The following is a 25,177-nucleotide window of genomic DNA, read 5'->3' as shown; positions in this document are numbered from 1 at the left end:
TCCAGATTTCCCTTCATCGGACCCAGCAACCATCAATATTTCCTTTTCTGATTTATAACACTTACCATTGCCAGCTACCACCTGTAGATCTGGATATTTGGCTTTGGTGGCCTTTATCATGCTTACTTGGAAGCTTGAATTTCCTTGTGAAGAGTCCTGAAAATAAAATATTCAAATAATACCCAGGATATAATATCTATATTAAAAAAAATACAAAACACAAAATAAAATAAAAATAAGAGGTTATGAAACTAAAAATATTAAGTTGTATTACAAGTATATTCTGATTATCTGTTCAATTGATTTGATGAAAATTGTTATCCTTTAATATGAATATTCATAATTTCAACAAAATTTCTTTTCATTTGCAGGAGTGAAGTCATCTTGATCTCATCTTGATATAATGATTTATGCAACGGAATGAATCTTTAGCAAGTACTTTAATAATTCATCCATTGATCCATTTTCAATAAATAAGTGGCACAATGAAGTATGTCTAAGGAACTTGTCAAAAAGTCTGTGCCATACTAGGAATCCCATTATAAAGACGTTATAAGTCGTTTCATTGCTGCTTTCCTGCAGTTACCATTGTTTTTCTATAGTGACTGTGATGATTTGTAATGAAAAGCTGCTAGCAGGATTCCTGCAGGAAAGATGAAGCTATGATTTTTGACAAGGTGCCTTACACAATAATTTCCTTTCTTTTCATTTTTTATCAATGGCCATTGGAATTATTTCCAGTGGTGCATGGTAAATATCATTAATAAGATGATGTAATTACATTTTTTAAAGATATGTGTATTTCGATATGACTTGGTTAAAATTAAAACAAAGACACATGATCAAGAAGCCAGTACTTTGAGGATTCTAACATTATATCTGCCATAATAAAATAGCAAGCAATTAATAAATAGCCCCAGGAAATTAACAAAAAGATCTGTATAATCATATCTACATATTATTCTATACTTAAAGTGAACTAAATCTCAAGCTAAATTTGGCCATACTCTTCAAAACTAACGCTCATAAATGAATAAGAACAGTGTATCATGCACATATAAAAAATTACTTGACAGAACACATGCTCAAGTAAAAGGAGTTGCTGTCCTCTCCTAAAAAATATATCCTCAAACATATCTTAATATAATGGACAGGATGGTAAGGAAAGAGAATAGCAATTCCATTTTCATTCAAAACACTTGGTTGTTCTATTGTTCATACGGTGTAGCGTTATCTCAGCAGTCACTCATTAAAGTCCTAACAATGAAAAATTCAATTGTTATCTAATAATAAATGAAAATGATATTTCTTTGGCTTGATTTGAATTAAAGGGGAAGTTCACCCTGACGTGAGGTTGACAGAAGTAGAAAAACAAAATATTAAAGTTTGACAAATATTTGATTTAGGCTTTTTTGTGATTTCCTACATGTTCATGAATAGCTTCCCATATTTTGATTTTACATGAAGGCCCTGTCACAAGCCATGCGTGTGACAGATCACCTGTACTGGCATTATCTCTCATGTATCTTGCACGCGATTGCCCACAGGAGTGCACAAAAATGTGATATCCCTAACAAAATTTTTTTTAAACATTAATGCATGAAGAAAATCAGGGAAAAAAGCAGAGGCAGCAAAACATTACAATAACTATCCCCATGGCCTAAATGGAGGATCACAGTCAGCAAGAAAAGTGTCATTTGATTAAGATGCCACAAAGTACCATATTCTCAGAAAAATGAAAATGATTTTACAGGTTAAATCAGTATATCATCAGTCATACCATTTCATAAGCCTTTATAAAAGAAAGCATATGACATCACAAAACTTACCAATTGATTGTATGTTTGGGTTAACAATCACACCTAACCCCCTTTGAATAATGCTATAATAATAATCGTTATTACAACATAATCCCTGATCCCTGATAAATATTTTGCTATGTTAAGATGTGCATGTGTACATGTTTGTCTGAGCCAGGTTAGTGTTGAATGATCATAGATCTATTCTGCACATGATTGGGTCATTTGAGCTCAAATGGCATGGTGGTTTAATATTCAATGGATAAGCACTGACTTTGGTTATTCATATAAAGTAGAAATGTAACAAATGTTTTCGTACATGTCATTGCATAGCTTATTGACATGCTATTCTAGTCAGCAGTCACTAGTCTATGCCATTTCTGCATACTGCAAGGTCAGGAAGGGTCATTTGAGAAAATTTGCTCAAGATAACTCTGAACTGGTCTATTTCACCATTTTCTCAAAACAAGAGAATGCTGGCTCTTCATATAGTGTGGCAACAGCACAACCCCACATGTATCTGTTCTTACTGCTTTTCATCAGATCAGTTAAAAATTTAAAAAAGTTTTAAAAGTTAAAAATCATGTGACGATATTGTAAGTTGCATGCACAAACTTCAATATTAGTGAGCCATGCTGCCAAGTGCATATCTCTGATCATGTCTATAAACTAGAAATTATTTGCCAGCTCATAATATATTCTGATTGGTTGAAATTTACCATGAAATGATCCCCCCCCCCCCCTCTCTCTCTCTCTCTCTCATTTTTAACTTGCAATTAAATGGGCTTGTTCTTCCACTCCCTCTCTCTCTATATGCATGTATTATCTCTTATTTTTCAACTTGCAAATGAGATGGGCTTTGTTTTTTTAATTCAGTTCCATTATCTACATACATTGTAATCAATACCCCATATTTTTAGGAATAATTTTAAATCAATAGTGCATATAAGAGCTACAATGATCAATTGTGGAATAAAAATTATGTTCTAAAGCTATGCTTAAAAAAAAGCATGTTGCAAGCTTATTCTTTGCTTGACAAGTATAAAGTTCAAATTTGTATTTTTCAAAAAAAAATAAATGGATGGAGAATAAAAATTATAAACCTCAATGAAATAAAATTAACTTGAAATCATTTTAAGCTTAATACATTTTCAGTATTAGTTAGAAAAGGCAATATCAGGATAATACCAATTTTACTGCACAAATATACAGTTAATACATTTAGTGTTAATAGGTTGATCATTGCGGAAGCATTTACTTTCCCAAATTTAATCATAATTAAGCTGCTTCCATGATTAGATGCATTAATCATAATGTCATAACTATAAACTATATTGCTGCTACTTTAGCTGCTACAACTACCTCTTCTACTTCTTCTACTAAAACTACTACTACTACTACTACTACTACTACTACTGCTACTGCTACTGCAGCTACTGTTGTTGCTGCTGTTGTTAATCTTGCTTGCTGATGCGGCTACTGCGGTTGCTTCCAAGGTGAGCAGTTGTTAGCGTGATACCTCCAGCCCCCTTTCATGAAACACTACAAAAACTGTAAAGTCATAAAGACTATATCACTTGCTAGTCTCATGTTTCATATGGACCGTCATTTAAGGTAGGATTAGTAGCAGGCAATTCTTTCAAACAAAACAATAGAAAGTCTTGATTTTCCGCCATTCCAGCGAACAAATATATGACTACCTTGAGTCAGGGATGGTGACCCATGTTATCATCAGACAATGCTCTAAAGCAGGGCAACTTGGGACACAGGACAAAAAATATGTGAAGTCATCAAATGTTTTCAAAACCGAGTCAAAACCTGCTTGTGTGACAGTTTGGAGACTTGTATTTGGTGTGTATTTCATGAAAGAGGACAAGTCTACAGCAATGTTTGTCACACTCACCAAACTTTTATGATTTTCTTGTGCTAGCTCTCCATCCATCTAGGATTGAACGAATGACGCCGGATTAAATGCCAAATGTTGACCAGTACAAATGGATCACATCAACCTTTCTCATGCAATACAGGGTATATAGAATAATGAACAAACCATCCCGATGATCCAAACACACAACACCCCCTGACAGATGGTGGTATGGATTTGATAAAGTTCCAACTTGACAAGATTTATTGGCAAGATCAAACCTCCTTCCTTAATTTCCTAGAAACACTTCCTGAGACGGCTAATACGCTTATTGGCCAAAGCAGCAAGGTCTATATTATCACTCCTTAGAGAACTAAAGTCGTTAATATACAAAATATGTATATCAAAGCTTGAACTTGGAATATTGATTATGAACAGTGTTGAAAGGCACAAATGATTGGTGTATCAACATAATATTCCCCCCCCTAGCAATTCATATCTATACTTACTTAAATGACTGCATACTTACTGCATCTGTACCAATTATTCCAGCAAGCCTCAATAAAGACTGCTTAAAAAAAAATTAAAAGCACCAGCCTGCCTTAACTCGTCCTATGACAGAGGAATATTTAAATACTCACCAGTATGACTACATCTACACCAGCCTGGACTAGTAGGTCTAGTCTCTGATTGTCCTCTTCCCTGGTACCAATGGCAGCCCCACAGAGCAGTTGCTTCCTGGAGTCTTTGGAGGCCAAAGGGAACTCCCTATGTTTCTTAAGATCCGTGCGAGAGATGAGAGAGACCAGTTCATCCTTCTCATTTACAATGGGTAACTTGCCTGAAAAAAGGATGGAGGGTCGAGGAAACCAATCATAATGTAAACATTTAATATGGTCATATTTCTATTACATATATGTGCAACTGCCTCATGACAGACAAACTGTCAATCAGTAATGGTCTATGAATTCTTTAAAGAAAAATAACTGGTGAGAGGATACCAGTACCGAGAAATGTTACATCAGCCTGCTAAGCATTTCAATAGCAATATGCTGGCAATTGTAATCCTATAATTGTTTGTAAGTGTAGTAATTTTTTTTCTTCTTTCTGTTGGGGTTTATGATTGTTGTCCCTTCTCACTCTTGTGTAGCAGAATCAGTTTGCTACCATGCTGAACTATATCAGATGGCATACTACAGTTACCTTTCTTTGCTTTCTGAAGAAGATCATTGGCTTGCTTTAGAGTTACATTGGCCGGAGCAACCACCAGGTCTTCCCTGGAAGTCATGACGGTACTGAGTGGCTTAACGTAACTATCTGGTTTCAAGAAGTCGATATCGCGAGCTGTGACGATCCCGAGCAGTTTACCACCTAGTCGCCCAGTATCTGTGATTGGTATGCCTTTAACAAAGAATTTAAAATAAAAAACATGAAAAGAGAGGTTCTTGGGATACCAAACAAGAAAGTACTCTGTTTTGATAGCAAGGATGTTGGCAATTACATTTGTGAAAGGAAAAGACTGTGTTTCCTTATTCCATCCAATGGTGCAATAGAATTCACAAATTAAATGACCATCAAAGAGGCAGACATACATGTACATGTATCTCAGGCAATTACAAATTACATGTATATGCGAAAACAATTTCAATATAATAGTTCAAACCATGTAAGATATTTCACTTTCACTTGTTGTAAGTTTAACTAATTATATGTATGGCTGTCAGCAACTCTTCATTTTCCTGCATAAAAAATGTATATTTTCTTTTCTAATTTTGTATGCAATTTCTAAGTGAATATGTCATGGGAAACATGTATTCTCAGACAACAAAATATTCATATGGTCAACAGTACATGTACATATTTTGACTTACATAGTGGCACATACTGTACAGTTAATAAATTTTGATAACTGCAAACAGAAAAAACATTATTTGGGCAAATTATCAATTTCACTTTTCTACCAGTAATCCAAGAGTCAATCTCCAAGACACTGATTTGTAATATAATTAAAATCTAAAAACGATCGTGTTTATTTTTAGTTTCCTTTTATACCCTATGAAACCTGATTTGTTCACCTATTATAAAAGTGAACGTAAGCCACTGTTTGTAAATAATTTAATATTTTACATCGTACCAAACTTTATTAAAAATAATTAATTACAATAGACATCTCTTAAATGTGCATCATTTTCTTTTTTTATCATGTGCCATATCAATTTATCAAAGACTTTTCTTTCTTTTTCTACACCGTGGGAACAAGTTTTGAAATGACACCATACTCGTGAAATTAAATATATTCCCTTTAATATTAGATGTAACTATCCATTATAAATTATTTTATTTTCACTATAAAGCCATCAAAGAATCCCCAAGCCTAAACTCCTTAAGTTTAATATGTTTCTCCAAGATTTTCTCCAAGTCATAGATTTGACTCTTCATCTTTCGAACACATTTTTTAAAATATTTTGTTTTAAAAGCATGGATGCAATACCAACACCTGTGCATGCTTTTCGTTTTCCTGCTGATTCACTGTAAGTGCCGGGGCAAGAATCTGGAGACTTTTATCAATTTTCTTTTCTCTCTTTTAAACAAAAAATAGACCATTACCTGGATTTAAGCTCAAGTTGTCATCCTGTTTTACTTGTGTTGTTTTTGGTTTACATTATCTATACCAATATTTTGATAGAAGGCTGCACTTTACAAACACTGCTTTTTAGCAGCCTCCTCCATTCCCAACCTGTTTGTATGATTATCTTGATTATAATGTACATAAACATTTTCTTTTACTTATTGTTTATATACATAAATCAAAATATATGGAACAAAATATATTGTAAATGTTGGTATAGAAAAAGAAATGAAATATGAAGAATGTTGGTAAGTAGCACAAGTACAATCCTCCAACAAATTTTTAGACATTCATATAATGTATAATGCAGTTTGATATACATATGATTAAAGCCATACTACATAGTACCTGTATTTCAAGATTATTTCCTTTTTATAAATGAATTAGAATAGGTTTCTATCTTTGAAAAAATGCAATCATCAAGTTCTAGATGACCTATGATATAAAAGGGCATGCAAATTAAAAATGATGTGGGAATCAGCAGTTATTGTTACAATTTGTTTCAGTTTTAAATCAAACCCACACAACCTACATGTACATGTAATTTCAAAAGATTTAGTTTCACAGCACTCATTAGCAATTTACACTCCAAAAAACAACAAAAGACCTCCCAATAATTTCAGATAGAAGCAGATTTAGTTCTACCTTTTTTATACTTAAAGGGCATATGGAGCCAGCAGCCTAAATATCCCCAACTCAAGTCCTGAACTAATCATATCTAGCAACGTTTATTACCCATAATTCAACTTTCTCAGTCAGCATTGTAGTATTGTAATTTAGGGACAATTGAATGATGACACACTAATTCACTATTCAATACATTCATTCTGCAATAACTATGTTACCAAACAGGTACCTTTCCACTCATAAGCATTTCAGTTTCTATACATGAATGAAATTATTGGCTAATTCATCTTCTATATAATTAATGGTTGTTATTTATACTGTAGCAAACAGTCAATAGGCAACACACAGTGTCGGTCAGTTCACTCCCCCTTTAAGAAATCAATCATCAAATAACTTCAAATGATCTATGTTTATCTTACTATTGACATGTTTCAAAAATATGATTTTATCCAGAATTTAATGAGTGGTAATGCATAGGAAGCACAAATATGTATTCATTTTCCAAATTAATTCATGAAGAAGATTACAGGAGTGTCTATTTTGACACTTAACCCCTCCCCCAAGAAAAATAAATAAATAATAATAACAATAATAAAGAAAGAGATCGAAAATAAAAACTATTGTACATATACAAAGTACGAAGCCCCAAACTTGTATAAGTTGTACATACTTACATTTGCTTTATGTATGAGTTTTGAAAACATCAAGCATAATATGTAAGTATGGGGTGTGGGTTATATGATTTTCTTGAAGTATACACGTTTTATTTATTATTCAGAAAGTGATTTGAAAATACGTTTTATTTATTATTCAGAAAGTGATTTGAAAATACTGGAAATTTAGAGCAAAGTGAAATCAATATCCTACATCTAATTTATGTGATCTTAATGTTACATGAAACTATTCATTATATTCCACATGATATGGGTCAAAAGTTTATCATGTGATTGTAGATTCCCCATCAGTCATCCCTCATGGTGATGGAACTTTTGTGTTTGCTGCTCAATTAGGTATATAGAGTCATAACATTATCATTTTGAGTAGAAAAGTGCATTGACCCTCAATTTTTTTTTTCATTTTTCTATCACATGCAGTGAATTCTTTAATAGAAAATTCTTTGTTTTTAGGTCACAATTACCTCACTCGCACAAGCTCTAGATGTGCAGATAGTTTGCATATATGCACAAACAGCAAATGTAACATGAGATAAGAATTATGTATTGATAATCTACTCATTTCATTTACCCCTATTACATACAATGATATCAAAATTGCTTAAGTGACTTACCTAGATTATCCAACTGTGATTTGTTCCTTACTTTCACCAAAATAATAATTTATAGAGAGGTTCCAACAAAGATATTTTTAACTTAAGGTAATAAAAAAACTAGTTTCTCTTTCTCCCAATGTTGATAATTTTTGTGATTTGCTTATGGCATATTCTTTTTATACCTTAGTTTCATACTTAAGATAAATTCCAGTTGTGGTAACGATTTCAAAATGAGTTCGTACAGAATCCAATGAAATGACCACCAAAGTGTATGTTTGTAGAAATAAAAAATATGTGCCAAAGGATTCTGGAAGAAACTGTGTAATTGCTGAGAAATTAGCAAATAAGTACAGGATTCGGGTCAAGCGTCGGGCCGACATTCAAAGCAATAATAATAAACTGTCCCACGTGCGCTTATCTGTGTTGGTGATCTTCAGTGTGAACATTTTTCAGCGTAGATTTCAAGATTTCACAAAGTTCAGTTTATGTAACCGCACCAGATCTTCAATGATATAGTGACAATTAAGCTTGGTTTCACACACTTTCTCGTGAAATCAGTGTTTACTGCAACTACTTTCATTTATTAAACCTACAGGTTCTCTAAAACCTTATCAACTCTTATTGATAATGTTTTTTCAAATAGACCTGGGGACTTTATTAAGGCTGGCATTTTGCTGTGGGATGTCAGTGTCCATCTACCAAGGGCTCTAAAGATTTTCATAAACAACATAGTTTTTTGTTATCTTTCCTTTATTTTTCTCTCCATTTGTTTCTTTCTTTTCTTTTTGCCTTCCTTTCCTTGTTCATCTATAATATTTATTGCCCTATATTATTTCTAATAGACTAAGTTTTGCTTGCCCTGACATTGGCATTTAGTTTTTGTACTTTTCATGCCAGGAACCTGGGCTCTAATTCTATCCTTTCCATTCAAATGTTTACATGTTATCGTATAATCATGCTACAGTTATTTTTATGTATATGTAGCTGTTCCATCTTTAAGCATGTTTGATGTGTTGTTAATGACATTATTTGTTTTGTTTTATGGCAAATAAAGATGGATTATATGTATAGTTTATGAACAGTTAAATGATATATATATATGTTGGGATAAGTCATTGATAGGCCTTGGGCCTTTGCCTGTCCCTCCACTTTTTTATATTTTTTTTATCCACTGTTATAATAAGCATTTCTATTTATAGTGTCAGTGTTTTTTATTGATGATTGTGCAATTTGGATGTAATTTTGATTGAATAGTGGAAATACATGAATTGCATTGAATTAAATGATAAATGACCCCCCCCCCCTTCAAATTATGTGCTACATGAATTGCCTGGATCATCGTACCAATCAATGGCAATAATATGACACATTAATTATTAGAGATATTTGTTGACTTTCATCATCTTTTTGAGTGACTGAATGACAATTGTCAGGACTCTAAAATCTGATAAATTAGAAATAATTTGGAATAGCGTATACTGGATAATGTGCATACTCTTCCTCAGCCATGCTGGAAAAAACAGATTGCACCAAACATAGAACATTGATATTTCTATTTTTTTTACACTTTGAATAAACAAATACAATGGTGCTAATTTCAAAGAGATGGGGACTTTATCTATACTACTTCAAGGAAAACGCACTTTTCAGTGATGAATCAGACTTGGAACTCAAAATGTTCTGTTTATTTGTTGGCAACACCATCATTTCTTTTTGGGATGGGATATTTGTTGTTTTATTATCTTTTCCCCTCCACTCCTTTGACAGGAAATGTAATGTGAGAAAATTTGTAGTAAAGCACATCAAACCACACATCATTGCAAAATGTTACACAGAACCTCCAGAATCCCTGTCAATACAACCCACAAACATACATGTACCTATAGTGAATGAATAAAAAAATATAGACTTGTGACTGGATAATAAAAGCTCAATGCTTGTTATTATTATCCACTGTATACAGTGTACATTCATAGTATGTATTTGAATCAATGCACACTGAAAAAAAATCACACAAGCCTGGAATTACGGAAAAAACAAAAATGAAACATGCTATTGGTCTTCTGCACATTAAGTCCTTCACTTATTCTTAATAACAAAATCTTTTACAGAAAATTAATTTACAGACATTCCTGATTTTAACAGTTAATTCTAATTATCACAATTTTACAAGTACTTGCACTGAAATTTTGACAGAAAACATGTCCCAGTAAAACTTCAAAAACTTGTTCAAATGCAGTAATTTTACAGGTAGTTTTCCCTTCTAAGATTTTCATAGTTGAATATAATGTGGTCTACATGACTAGTAGGAGTCAATAGAAATGACACACTGTACATGGTATTTTTTTATTCACAGAAGCTTTCAAAAGCTTAAAAAGGCCCTAAAGCCCAAACAAATATGTAAAAATAGCAATTAATCAGGGGTGAAGGTCAAACATACAATTTTGAATGAATTCATAGGAATACATCTTTTCTCATTTCTTTTATGGTTTTAATATATACTTTAATTCTTCTAGATTATGAGCATGCCAGAATGCTACATACCCATCCTTGATGTACATTCTAATTACAGTATACATGATAGGTGAACAGGGGAATAAATAACTCATGTCAACCGTTTATTAAAAAAATATCATACTCTGCATGAATACATTAAAAAATTTGCAACTTTTTTAAAGTTGTATAAAACATGTCCTGGAACTTAATCGATGGGCTACATTAGCTTGGTAATTCATGTCCAATTACGCTAAATTAGTACAAAAAGTTAACTTTAAATAATTATTTCAAATGTGAAGGACTCAAGGTGCACAGGAGCAATAGGATGTCACTCAAAAAAGAAAGGTAAAACAACCAACAAGGAGTATGTATTAAAAGAGGATTAGAAATAAACAAAGTGATCAACACAAAAACTCTATGGGCTATACCAAGGATCTTGTGTGGCAAATCTTGAGAAGCCGGGATTCCTAGAAACACAAGGGAAGCAGCCAATGTTATTCAATCAATAAAATGAAATAACAAGAATCTAAATGCAAATATTACAATATAAAAGAAATCATAATAATAATAAACAATTAATAACACATTGAAAGTTCATTTTGAAATATGTTCAGCTAATATTCAGTCCCTGGCTTTAATTTCAAATCATGTACATTTAGTGTCAAAGAAAACAAAAAAGTTGCATTTGTATAGATAATGAAATAGTGTGCTTATATAATGACTATTTCAAATAAAAGTGATACAAATATCTCTACCTGAAAAGAAATTCAAGCAATCTCATGATGCTACAATAGTCAATATTACATGTGCATGCTAAAATACACATCAATTAGAAAGAATCTCAACAAGACATGCAATAATATCTTAATACATGCAAGATTGGGTCCATGGAATGATACTCTGATACACGGTCAGAGTGCCTAATGCCTCTGACCGTACGTGCTCCCGGGGTGGGCCTCTCCTTCCTCTTGTATTCTCCATTCCTGCCGGGGCTAGACTCGATAAGCTCTGCTTTTTCTAGCCCCGGTCACATTATTTACCATTGTATTTTTTTTTTTTTCTCTCTCTCTTTTATATATACATGGAGTAATTTCCTTTTCTGTCTTTTGTAATTGTGTGTATTGGTTTTTAATGTGAAATAAATGAAATGAAATACTGAAACCATGGTGTTAAAAATCTATAACATAAAATGTATTTCATAAAGAAATATGCATGAAACAAAAAGTAACATATGAAACACAATTTTCATGCAAAAAAGAGATGTTAAACAAGGTACTGTAATCTCTCATAGTTATTATTTTTCAGTAAAACATCAAAACAATTCTTTAAACAAGTTCCTTCTTTTGTGTGTGAGAGCAGGGAATGTTATCACAAACTGCAATAACGTTGAATTATGCATTTTAAAGAAAAATAAAGTTATGGGAATATATTTTTGTTTTAATAGCAACTAGCATCAGAATACAAACAGTAATAAGACTTAAAAAGATATATCATTGAGTGTTGCTTTGAGCAGTCATAGTTTGTTTGAACAAGTTTATTAACAAAAAGGCATTCTTATCTCATCTGACTACTTGATGCCAAAAAAAAATATATATAAGTCCCTTATACAATAAAGAAGTAAATCTCACAAATAGATGCATCTATCAGAAACCATCCACACCCACTAAAACCTTGCTGAAGATTATCAGACATTTGGGTGGGTTTCAGTTCAGCTCATGCCTTGTGAATTTTTTCTTCACTGATGAATCATGCATATTTAGAAAGAAGAGAAGCCCTTCATCATGAGACGAATGGTTTCACTTTTGATGAACTCATTTTTAACTGATGCTGTAAGTGAAAGTTCCTTTCATGAAGTACTGTAAATTTAAAAATATTTCGCGGTACATGAATTTTCGCAGGTTTTGCAGCAAGATCGGCGAGCGCGAATTCATATAGGACTACATTTAAGCAAGCAAGCTTATGCTCCAAAATCATATGCATCAAGAGAATTTCTTTCAATGCGATAATTTTTAAACAGTCGCAGATCGTTTTTTAAATTATGATTTTGATTGAAATATTAGTTGCTTTTGCTGTTTGATTGGTGAGTGTTTAGATCTGTTTATTTTTCCAGAAGACATCTTGTCGCTCACCCAGATTTGTCAATTGATCCCATGCACTTTGAATAGCAGTATTCCCCTGTAATCCCCCAGTCCTTACCTGGTGCTCGGTCGTCTATACCAGGCCAGCGCCAGCAGCGCCTCTGTTTTGCCTGCAATTCCTTACCTGTTGTCCGCCTGACAACGAAAACTTGCGCTAACTGTCACAAAGCTCATGATTTGATCATGAAACAATGCTGAATTACGCTGCTATATATAGCTAGAATTATGAGCAGAAAATACAATTTTGTTGCTTGAAATGTTAATTAAAACCAGCCACAGATGGGGGAAAAGGAAGTGACTTTGTGATTGTGGAGCGCGAATTCAAGAGCCCGCGAATATGTTTCGAAACCGCCCAGCGCAAAAAATTAATCCTGCGAAAATAACAGAGTTTACAGTATGTAAATAGTAAGCCATTTCACAGAAAAATAAGACTTTGAATGCGCATATTCATTGCCATCTACAATTGGTATCAAATTGCTTCAGGATAATCTGCCAAGACTCTAACAGTTTTCATAATAATATAGGTTTTGAAGCTAGTTAATATTTAAGCCCCTAGTGGCAGTTTTGTGGGGGGTACAGCTATATCCATCTTGCACCTTTTATTGTTTGTTGTGGTTTTTTTTTTTACTTTAGTATATAGTTTACATCCTTTTTCTATCCTACTCTTTTCACCTACTCAAGGAATGGTTAATATCTGTCATCTGCAAACAAATGTCAATGGAAATTATACAATGTACGCACATAACATAACTGTGGTTTTCTGATACGCATTTTACATAATCATGCCTAAAGAAATTTGGTGTGCAAATTCACAGCTTTGGTGGTTCTTTACAGTGAATTTCATCAAATTTTATCAAATAAATTTTGTGATTGAACGTGAATTTTAGTGTTTTTTTTTCTTAATCCATACAAAGTAAATGCAGCTGCTAATCAAGAATTCTGCTCAAACACATTGCAAGTCTGAATAGTGTGTTGTGAAAAACAAAGCAAAATACTTCAAAAGATAAACTAATATCAAAGCCCATGTAAGGATTAATTTGAAAGGGGAAAAATAGGATTAGCATGCTGTTATAATGAAACAATGATACTATACATGTATGAAATATAAACAATTGTTCTGCACTCTCTTTATCCAAGATTCAACTCACAGGGATAAATTTGAAAGTGTCAGGCTAAGTTTGGTATCATGTTGGGTTAAATGTAAAAATGTAAATAGAAACTCTATGTAAAATAAAAATTACAGTATATAAAATATTGACACAAATTTGCATTTTCATAGCAACTAGTATTTGTCTTAAATATGCCTACTGAAAATCACATTTCAATATCTAGATTTGGCTATTATTCTTGCTTGGTTGCACAAATACATGAAAAGAAGAATGCAAGTTACTGAAGTATAATTATAAACAGCAGATGAACAGTGAACAGTGACATTTTGAAATGTATTGGTAGAGCAATTTATGCAGTTTTCAGTCAGCTACACAAATTAAAAGAGGGAAAATGAAGGAATTGTTGTTAAAACTCTACAGCAGAGGTAATATAAATCTAAGCTCAAACACATACTACACATCTACTACACATGTATATAAATACAAAGAAAACAGGTTTTAAACTATTAAGAATACACAGAGACAACAACATAATAAATGATTTTGAGATGTTACCTGAAAAGCCATGTCTTGCTTTTGAGCCAAAGACATCACCTACAGTGTCATCAGGACCAAGCACAACAGGATCCATGATGAAACCTTGTTCATATTTCTGAAATTATTGAAAAGTACAAAAAAAATAGAAAAACAATTTGATTCCATGTTGATATATTCAATATAACATATTTTGCCTAATTCCAACTAAAGAAAGCAAACCTCTCTCCCTTTTTAAAATACTGTTATTTTTCCACATAACAATTTGTAACAAATAATTTGGCATTAATTTTCATCAGCTCCCTTCACTCATTGACTGATGTAACTGATAAGCATAAGAAATAACCATAATAATTTGAAAGTCACAATTTCTCCTTTAATGCATGTCCATTCATGCATGACATAACAGATCAATCAGATGGTTATTGTGGGTAGGAATACTATAAAATAATTTTTGCCAAAGCTTGTTTCGTCAAAATTCCCAATTGCTATTTCGGAAAATGTGGCATATACTGGGTGAATTTTTTCATTTTCATGATTAAAGGAATGGTGCACTTCTGATCAATCACTTGAGAAGAATTTCACAACAGATTTAAGTGCAAGAGTTTATTCTACTAATACACACTATATTATCGTTTACCAGAATTGGTGTGAACTTGCTTGCCTGAAGTTAATGCTATTTTTGCACTTTTCAGCATTTCCATGACCATATTTCGATTGAGCATAATGAAATATGTCCACATAAAAATTTACATGATGAATAAGTTATCATGGCCAAGGTATTGCCAAATGAGTACCTAATAAGTCCCATCAAAATCAGTGTTTATTGGCCTGGTTCATAAACTGCTTGGAACCAGGCAAGCTAAATTGATTTCAGTGGGGCTATTACATTCATATGGTCATTTATATATTGGATTCCCCATGCACTCATTAACACCAAATTTGAGTTATGAATAGTTTTCATCATTCATCACCAAAATATGGTATCAATATTTTTATTAAGGTCAGCACTTGCTACTCTATGGTGGGATGAATTATAGTGATCTTTCACATCCAAGAAGGTCTTAGCCCATCTAAGAAACAAATCATAGACAGCTGCCTCTCGATTTAATTTACTCACACACAGTTTGAGCCTACATTTACATCAAGAAATTAGTAATATGGAGAGCTTGGTATGATGAGGAAAATAGATTGCAAAAGTTTTTGAGAAGTATAAAGTTGAATAGTTGCCAAATAAATAATAATGAAACATCTACAGTGTAATGTACATTGCTGAAGGGATGTGCGTCTGCAGACATAGAAAAGGATAGGAGAGAAGATGGAGAATGATGACGAGGAAAAGGATGACTAATACTCACCTTAACTTTTCTGACTTCATTTGCTTGGAATTCGGGCGTGCAGTTATGATGTATGATACCAATGCCTCCACATAACTGAAAGAAGGTAAAGAAAGAGAAACAAGAATGAAATTAAAACATTTTCATTTGTAATGTTTATAGGTGATCATCCCTAGAAATATTAGACAGGAAGTCAGGAGTCATTCTCAATAGAGATGAACATTTGAATGTATACATATTTAGATGTTTGTAGTGTATTCCTACACTTTAACCAAACACTAAGGTGCATTTCTTTCTCCCTATTATTTTTTCATACAGATATTCTGAACTTAAGGTACTGTATCAAATTATACATGTCTACATATTTGGGAAATGTTAAAGGGGGGGCTGTGTCCCACTACGAGGTGCTCTAGAACACAGTGTCAGTCCTCCAACAGAGAATTTTTATATAATGATTGTCTGATCTTTATTGGGAAACAGATATGTTTTAGAGTGTAAGGCAATCCCTTCTTATCCTCAGCAACAGCATTATAAATGTTATAAATAGCAGAAATTTCTTTGTTATCATTATAGAAGACATACATTTTATTATCAGACTGCAAGAAAGGAAGATAAAACTGTTCTATTCCTGCTATGAAAGCAGAGACTTTGTGAGTACAGGATTTATTTTAGGATGTACATGTAGCTGTGATACAAGCAATGTACAGCTTCATCCACAGTCAACACTCTCCAAATGGATTCTTACATGTAAAATGCAGGTAGAAATAAAGCAGGTCCCTGCAAATTGGTCATCTCGGAGAGCGTTTCATCAACATTTCCACAAAAATATTGAATTAATATCCTCACAAGAACACATAGATACATGTAATCTGTTCAAGCATTTGTGTATGCATCCGCATGCAGTGCTTTGTACAGTCCCCCTGTACAGATCTATGTAGCCTGTAAATCACCTTTCACTCAGCCTCCTGAACATAAATTGAGCTGGTCTTGTTTACCATGGAATATAAATTGAATTTCAATCTCCCTTCCAGGGACTCAATATTTCATTGACTATTTTTCATTCCATCCCAAAGTACAATCCATCCTCTTTCTATCTAATAATCATGGAGTGTATATAAAATACCTTTTTATTCTACATGTCATTGAAGATGGTCAATTTTATTTCAGCTCCAAGTGCAGTCCATTCTGAACATGTCTCTTATCTCTGATCTATCCGCTCTTACATACATACATACATACATACATACATAACAGGTACTTATATAGCGCTTTACCAAAAATATGATCAAAGCGCTTTACAATGAATAACTAATAATACTAATGATGAAATTACCTTAAACAGCACTTAAACAATATCTATCTACGGGGACTGGTGCCTGATCTTAATGCCCTGTTCACCCGCAGTTTAAGGAACTTGCCCAGAAGGCAATCCAGCAGGTTTATAACTCACAAGGGCTCTAAAAACACCAGGCCTAAGCTACACCCTAACAAAAAACCAACTTACGAAAGAGAACTAAATGTGAATATTTAAACCAATAGTTACACAAAAAAATCATATAAGAAGAAAAAAAATAAACGAGCAAATAAATGTGTTTTAAGCAGAGATATAAAAGTTTTAAACTTGTCAGCAGATCTTTAAATAGTGTTACAGGCAGTTTATTCCATAATTTAGGCACAAAATTAGCAAATGCTTTATCACCATATGAACTAAAACTTCTTCTGTGATTAAAGAGGTATTGGTCAGCATGTGATCTAAGGAATCTAGTATTGCCCATATGAATATAATTACTGATTATGTCTGATAGATAACCAGGAGCTTCCCCCATATGTGCTTTAAAAACAAGAGCAAGAATCTTGAAAACAATGCATTCAGAAACTGGAAGCCAATGCAACTGCTGTAATAATGGTGAAGTATGTTCCCTACGATTTACTATGAGTCTAGCTGATCTATTTTGAATGGTCTGCAATTTTTTCATGTCTTTAACAGTAATGCCATATAGGAGTGAATTACAGTAGTCTAGACGTGAGAGAACAAGTGATCTAACTACATGATTACACGTATTTTCATCGATATAGCGACGTACATGTATGCGTCCAATATTGTGCAGATTAAAATTCAAGGAGCGTGCAAGAGAGAAAACATGATTTGACATAATTATGTTATCAAATTAGACACCAAGATTACGAACAGAATTGGATGGCTTTATTTGTGTACCACAAACATCCAAGGAAACATTATTAAGATAATTCATATTATGGGTAGAAGCTGCTATAAGCTGCTATATAGCTGCTATAAGCTGCTCTTCTTGATATGTCTGCGATTATACCCTTTTCATTTCTCTATCTCCCTCTCTGTTTCAATACTTTTTCTTTGTCTTTATCTACCACACCCCTTCCATTCTATTACGACCAATTTCCCTTTTTTCAGTGCTCATTAGGGTATTTTTTAAACTCCCTCTCTCCCTCTCCCCTTCTCCACCCCTATTCACCATTCCTTTTACCCTCCATCCTATCTCCTTGATACACATGCTCTGGCATGTTGACGGAGTAGTGAATAAATGAATTTAGCTGAGCATCACGTAAATTGAAACCAGGGAACTGCATCAGTATGGTTGCTAATGGCAACACCATCTATGCGGCATGGAGAAAAAAAAACACTTTCATGCATAGCACTGAATACAAAATTTCTGATAAATAACATGCAATAATAACTATACATATATGAGTTGTTAAGACAGAAAGAGTCCTATCATGCACATAAATATAAATTTCTCTTAGTAATGAACAAAACATATAGGGTTGGAGTTTATAATAGAGTTTTTGATGAAGAATGCTTCATCATGTTGACATGTATAATATGCAGATTTTCAATAAGAACATCTGTTGAAAATGTTTACAATGCAGAGTAAATGTTTTTGTATTCTTCATTTCAGAGTAATACATAAAGAATCCCCCTCCCCCCCCCCTCAAAACAGAAGCTCATGTACATAGTAACTTGAAAATAACTCCTGTGAAATAAGCAAAAAAATAGCCCTTGAACAGATTATATTTTGGCCCTGCTAGTATCCATTCTATCCCCATCTCACCAAATGAAAGGCAAAATGGATAGATAAATAAATTTGTATGAGTAATTTTTCAGTCTGAGGTAAATTGATTAGAAGATACTCACAGCCATTGCGATTGCCATGGAGGACTCTGTGACAGTATCCATGGGAGAAGAGACCAATGGAGCCTTCAAGGTGATGTCCTTGGTTAGCTGAGATTGCAAATCCTGTATAGAAAAAAAAATAGATAAAAGGAGTGACATGAACACTCTGCAGAGTGGATTAAAGGTAACGATGTAACCGATCATCGGATCGGCAGCCGATAACGATCTAATCACGGCTGATCAGCTGTTTCACACTGATCGCCGATCATACCAAAGTGTATCGGTATGATCGGTGGCCACTTGAAATACCTCTTGGCGCAATTTTTAAACAGTTTCAAAGTCAAAGCAATATCAAAACACTTCCTGATTAATTGTGCAATTATTTGATCATAATGAAATGTATACAAAACGTCGTAGTACCCGAAAGCAATTTTAACACATTCCCATTCGATCGTTCATTTATCTGAGATGTTTCTGACTTCTGTTTATTTCATTTTCCTTTCCGCCGTTGTCGGAATAATGCATCATTTATATTCCTTTTTGGATATATCCTTTCCGCCGTTGTCGGAATAATGCGTCATTTATATTAATTTTTTTAGAATACATGTAGGAGTTCATAACGGAAGATATATAAAATGTGCTTACTTGTTAGCACCTCAAAACAATTTTTAAATGTTCCTGTTCGTCTGTTTTAGATATTTACAACTTATCGACTTCTATTCTGTTTTATTTTCCTTTCCGCTCTTGTCTGAATAATGCGTAATTTATACTACTTTTTGGAGAACAAGTTCATAACAGAAGGTATATCAAATATATTTTCACTTGTTAGCAAATCAAAACAATTTGAAAATGTTCTCGATATTCCATTTTGGAATCTGAGATATTTACGACTTCTATTCTGTTTTATTTTCCATTCCACGGTTGTCTGAATAATGCGCCATTCATATTTATTTTTGGAGGACAGGGGTTCATAACAAAAGGTATATAAAATGTATTTCTATTTGTTAGCATCTCAAACAATTCTAAAATGTTCCTGATCGTCCGTTTTAGATATTTATGACTCGACTTCTATTCTGATATATTTTCCTTTCCGCGGTTGTTTGAATAATGCGTCATTTATAATTCTTTTTGGAAAACGTGAGTTCATAACAGAAGGTGGAGAGAATACATGTATATTTCTACTTGTTAGCAGTGCACCTCAAAACAATTTTTAAATGTTCTTGATCGTCCGTTTAATAATCTGAGATATTGACGACCTCTACTCTGTTTCATTTTCATTGCCGCTGTTGTCTGAATAATGCATCATTATAATACTTTTTGGAGAATGGGAGTTTATAACAGAGGGTATATCAAATATATTTTTTACTTGTTAGCACATCAAAACAATTTGGAAATTTTCTTCATTGTCTGTTTAGGAATCAGAGATATTTACAACCTCTAATCTGTTTTATTTTCCTTTCCGCTCTTGTCTAAATAATGCGTCATTTATATTTCTTTTTGGAGGACATGAGTTCATAACGGAAGGTATATCAAACATGTTCTTACTTGTTAGCACCACAAAACAATTTTTAAATATTCCTGGCTGATCGTCTGTTTAGTAATCTGAGATATTTACGACTTTTATTCTGTTTTATTTTCCTTTCTGCGGTTGTCTGAATAATCAAATACGTCATTTATATTTCTTTTTTTGAAGACGGGAGTTCATAACGGAAGGTATATGAATACTTTTTTACTCGTTAGCACCTAATAACCATTTTTTAAATGTTCCTGATCGTCCGCTTAGTAATCTGAGATATTTACAACTTCTATTCTGTTTTATTCTCCTTTCCGGTGTTGTCTGAATAATGCTTCATTTATATATTTTTGGGGGAGGAAGGGGACATAACGGAAGGTATATAAAATATGTTTTTACTTGTTAGCACATCAAACCAATTTTAAAACGTTCCCGTTTCTTCAACAAACCATAATATGACTGAGTATGCATGAAACAATATGTCCATTTACATGTACATGTATATAGCGCACGTACATGTATGTGCAACTGCGCTTGATACTTGGTATATTATGTAACAAATAAACAAGGAATTATTGCAAAAATAAACGCTTCAACAAAAATGTATCAATATACACAAACATGTACACTGTAGGCCTACATATGAAACATCCATAGATACTGTGCAATTAATACAAAAAGTCAACTCTTACAGTATGTAATTCAATGCACAATGCTTGTGGCAATGGCTGCAACACGTGACACACAGTCCATCAGGAAACACATGTACATGTATGTACGTAAATCAAATTAATTTGACAGATAATGGATTATCCTCAATGTAGGTTCTCAATAAATTTCAAAATGTCAACTGAAGGTAGATACAATAGTCAGTCTAGATATTCTGCATACAGCATGAAGGATAAACCTGTCTTTTAGTTTTAACGTGGACAAAAAAGTGTAAGTTCAAATGTACATACATACATGTATGTACTGTATGTAGAGTCTATCTCTCACAACATAACAAAACTTTGATGCAAAATTAGGAGAGCACTAAGTAACAGTACCATCAGTTTGTTTATTTTGAAAATATCACTTTAGTGTTCATGTGAAAATATATTTTAGTCTTTAATAATACGCAGCAATATCATGTACATGCTCAGTTGCTCACATGTATAGAGTTAATGTTTAGCATACAGATATTTTAATTTTGCAGGGGAAAAATTTTGCCAAACAAGTTTGATGATCATTTTTTATCATACATGTACATGTACATGTAAGAGAAAATTCCTCGACGAACACATTCTGTGAAGTCCTTTGTAAAAAAAAAAGACTTTTTGTACTTGTAACTACAGCATAAAAAAAAATAATGTTCCAACTGCGATGCCATACAAGTATAATTATTCACTGATTTGCGACTTTTAAACTCAGCACGTTCATGAGTTTTGGATCTCATTTGCAGGGATAACCATACATGTACATGAATGGAAATTAACTATCTTTATTTGACAAAGTATGGCAAGCAAAATGAATCAGTGTGTACAATACATGTATGTACTGTACATCCCAAAATTTAATGTAGGCCTACATTTATGAAATATAAGGGTATTGAACAATTTCGCCTACAGGTGTATTCTCTTTAAAAATAATTATATCATGCACATGTACATGTAGCATATTTGGTAGAAGTTAATACACAACAGGTACAACAATGTAGATGGTAATTTATGCTCAGACAGGCTATATCACTAGAGCAGTAACTGTTGTCGCACATGACCTGTCAGCAGAGTCATAACACTTGAAGATGCCTTTTAGTAGGAGTGGGCTATACATGGGTCAAAAATACTTTTTTTGTAATTTCAATATGACAACAGTTTTTTTTTATTCCTTGTAATGTATCTCAACATGAAATGACAATATTTTTTGTCTCGGGTCCGAGAAAAAAGTGTGCCTGGCCAAAATCCAAAATGGCCGCCAAAACCCCAAAAATCACAGTTTTGGCCACAACTTTTTTATTTGGTGGTCAATTTCTCTGGTTTTGGTGTCTATTCATATGTTTTTGGGGGCAGGCAATTTGTTTTTCCTATAATAAGTACTTTTAAACCATTATTTGTAGAGTTAAAAGGTAATTATACCTAAATTTTCCCATTTTTGTAGCCTTTTTTCAGCCAAAAAGTAGGTTTTATCATCCTGGGGTTCTGGGATATTAGATGGTACGAGGTCAACAATAGCAAGCAGCTTCATATAGCTATATTGCTTTTATTCCTCCACTTTGGGTTTTACGGATATTTGTGAAATATATCTTATTAAATAAAAAAATGTCAATTATCCATTGGGGCTATACAGTATACATATGTACAATGTACTGTACATACATACTGCACTGCATAAATGCATTGGCCACCATGACAGATAACAAGGCTTGTATAAACTATAGTGTCATAGAAATGAGCTCTCAGGTTTAGAATTAGATGCTTCAGAAATTTAAGTTATGTTTTGTCTCAGAAATTGAGGACATGTTTTGTCAAATATGCTAATTTAGGGGGCGGAGAGAGGTAATTTACACTGTAGCTATTCTGGGTCCCGTTGCATAAAAATTTACCATTATGTTAACTTAACTTAATGGTAACTTGCATGCAATCCTTTATTCTGATTGGCTGTTGATCAGCGTTACCATGATACTAGTAGTTACCTGACCCTATAAACATAGGCCAGTTAGACACCAGAACCAGGTAAAAAAAAAACCTCCAAATGAAGAAGATATGGCTAAAAATGTGATGTACGTATATGTGTATGTGATATTTACATGTAAGTGTAATTTACGTTGCTGGTTTCACCATGTACATCAGCTGACAAGGAATCAAATTCACAATCTAATTCTAAACCTTTGAAGCTCATTTCTATGACACTATAGTTTATATACAGGCCTTGTCATATGCCATGGTGGTCAATGCATGGATATATGCAGTGTAGTATGTACAGTGCATTGTACACCGTATAGCCCCTATGGATAAATTACATTTTCTTTTATTTGATAAGATATATTTCACGAATATACGTAAAACCCAAAGTGGAGGAATAAAAGCAATATAGCTACACGAAGCTGCTTGCTATTGTTGACCTCGTACCATCTAATATCCCAGAACCCCAGGATGATAAAACCCACTTTTTGGCTGAAAAAAGGCTACAAAAATGGGAAAATTTAGGTATAATTACCTTTTAACTCTACAAATAATGGTTTAAAAGTACTTATTATAGGAAAAACAAATTGCCTGCCCCCCAAAACATATGAATAGACACCAAAACCAGAGAAATTGACCACCAAATAAAAAAGTTGTGGCCAAAAGGGGGGGTTTGGCGGCCATTTTGGATTTTGGCCCGGCACACTTTTTTCTCGGACCCGAGACAAAAAATATTGTCATTTCATGTTGAGATAAGGTAAAAGGAACACAAAAAAACTGTTCCCACAGTAAAACCAATAATCACCCATTTATAGCCCACTCCTACTTTTAGGCTACTTCTTGCATCACCCACATGTACATGTAGGAAGGGTTTTGACATAGGAAGGGAGGTTGAGAAAGCAAGAGAGAGAGAGAGAAACAGACTAAAAGATTGTTTATTTAAGTGAGATTGAAAAAAAAACAGAGAGGAGTGAATACATTTGTACATGTAGATTAACCTGGATGGAGTCATTTCAAAGTGGTGGTTTATCATAAACCTAATATACTAAATAACATGAATTCAGTGTTAAGATTTTTTGAGGTATAGGAACACAAATTGAAGCAAATACAATGTATTTGGAGCTGATATCTGTTTGATATAACTGATATTAGGTCATCACTTTGCCGCATCACCTTTTTTGGGGGGAAGGGGGTCGGGGTTGAATCAAAATCAATTTATCATTAGGTGATCTGTCAATCGACAGATCAACTCTTGATTTCGTACGAATTTTCTTTTTTATTTATTTATTATTTATTTTTATTTTCCGCCCTTTTCTTGTTAGCACAGAATCTCCAAATCTACACCATCAATTATCTTCAAAATATCATCAGATATGGGGACCTATCATGTGATGTGTATAAAGCAAGTTTAAGGTCAAAAGGTCATCATGACGTCATCTAGACGCCATTTTGTAAAATCACAGTTTCAATCATATCTTCATTATCAATTCAAAAATTAACAATATTTACATCACATCAACTTCAGGTCAAGGGTCAACTGTCCATGTCATCAAAGGTCATGTAAAGGTCACGACGTGCGCGTACGCGCGCGTCATAATTTTAAAATGCTCAAAATCACTTTTTGACCAAAGTAAAGTACGAATCAGGTCATTTTAAGCATTTCAGAAAATTGCGCGCGCGCACGGTTACGCGCGCGTTTTCGCGCGTAACGGCACTATACAACATAGGATCGTCATTTTTTTAAATATCAATGCATTGATAATATAATTCTGAATAATTTGATACCTTGATCAACCTTCTACGACTAGTAATAACGAAATTAGCCTCCATCAAAGTTTACAGCAAGCACGCGCGCGCGCACTAACCATTGACAATATATGTGCAAAAACATGCCTATACAAAACTCATTATAGCTCTTCAGGTAGTCCGTTGACCCCCAATTTTTTTTTTCATATTCGAATAGAGTGTGGATGGGAGATATGATTTCATGTCACATTTGACCCGAAAATTTATCATGACGTCATCAAACTGGCGTCGGAACTCAAAATTCCCA

At 33.4% G+C, this 25,177-nt stretch overlaps 1 protein-coding gene across 1 annotated transcript in view; it reads right to left on the bottom strand.

Annotated features, from left to right (window-relative positions):
- LOC129255570 (inosine-5'-monophosphate dehydrogenase 1b-like) overlaps nt 1-19,084 on the bottom strand; it is a 35,192-nt gene extending 16,108 nt beyond the window's left edge. The window contains exons 1-7 of the mRNA XM_064097154.1: nt 18,973-19,084; nt 15,825-15,899; nt 14,488-14,584; nt 11,114-11,152; nt 4,867-5,064; nt 4,305-4,504; nt 66-156 (exon numbers count right to left, since the gene is read on the bottom strand). Coding sequence (XP_063953224.1) covers nt 66-156; nt 4,305-4,504; nt 4,867-5,064; nt 11,114-11,152; nt 14,488-14,584; nt 15,825-15,899; nt 18,973-19,014 — 742 coding nt within the window. The 5' untranslated portion in view covers nt 19,015-19,084. The remainder of the gene's footprint in view (nt 1-65; nt 157-4,304; nt 4,505-4,866; nt 5,065-11,113; nt 11,153-14,487; nt 14,585-15,824; nt 15,900-18,972) is intronic.
- Between the last annotated feature and the right edge of the window lie 6,093 nt (nt 19,085-25,177).

Source organism: Lytechinus pictus, chromosome 3 (assembly GCF_037042905.1).
Source record: "Lytechinus pictus isolate F3 Inbred chromosome 3, Lp3.0, whole genome shotgun sequence".
NCBI classification, from domain to species: Eukaryota; Metazoa; Echinodermata; class Echinoidea; order Temnopleuroida; family Toxopneustidae; genus Lytechinus; species Lytechinus pictus.
Note: the sequence above shows the minus strand (reverse complement) of the source record. Positions and strands in the feature narration are given on the sequence as shown.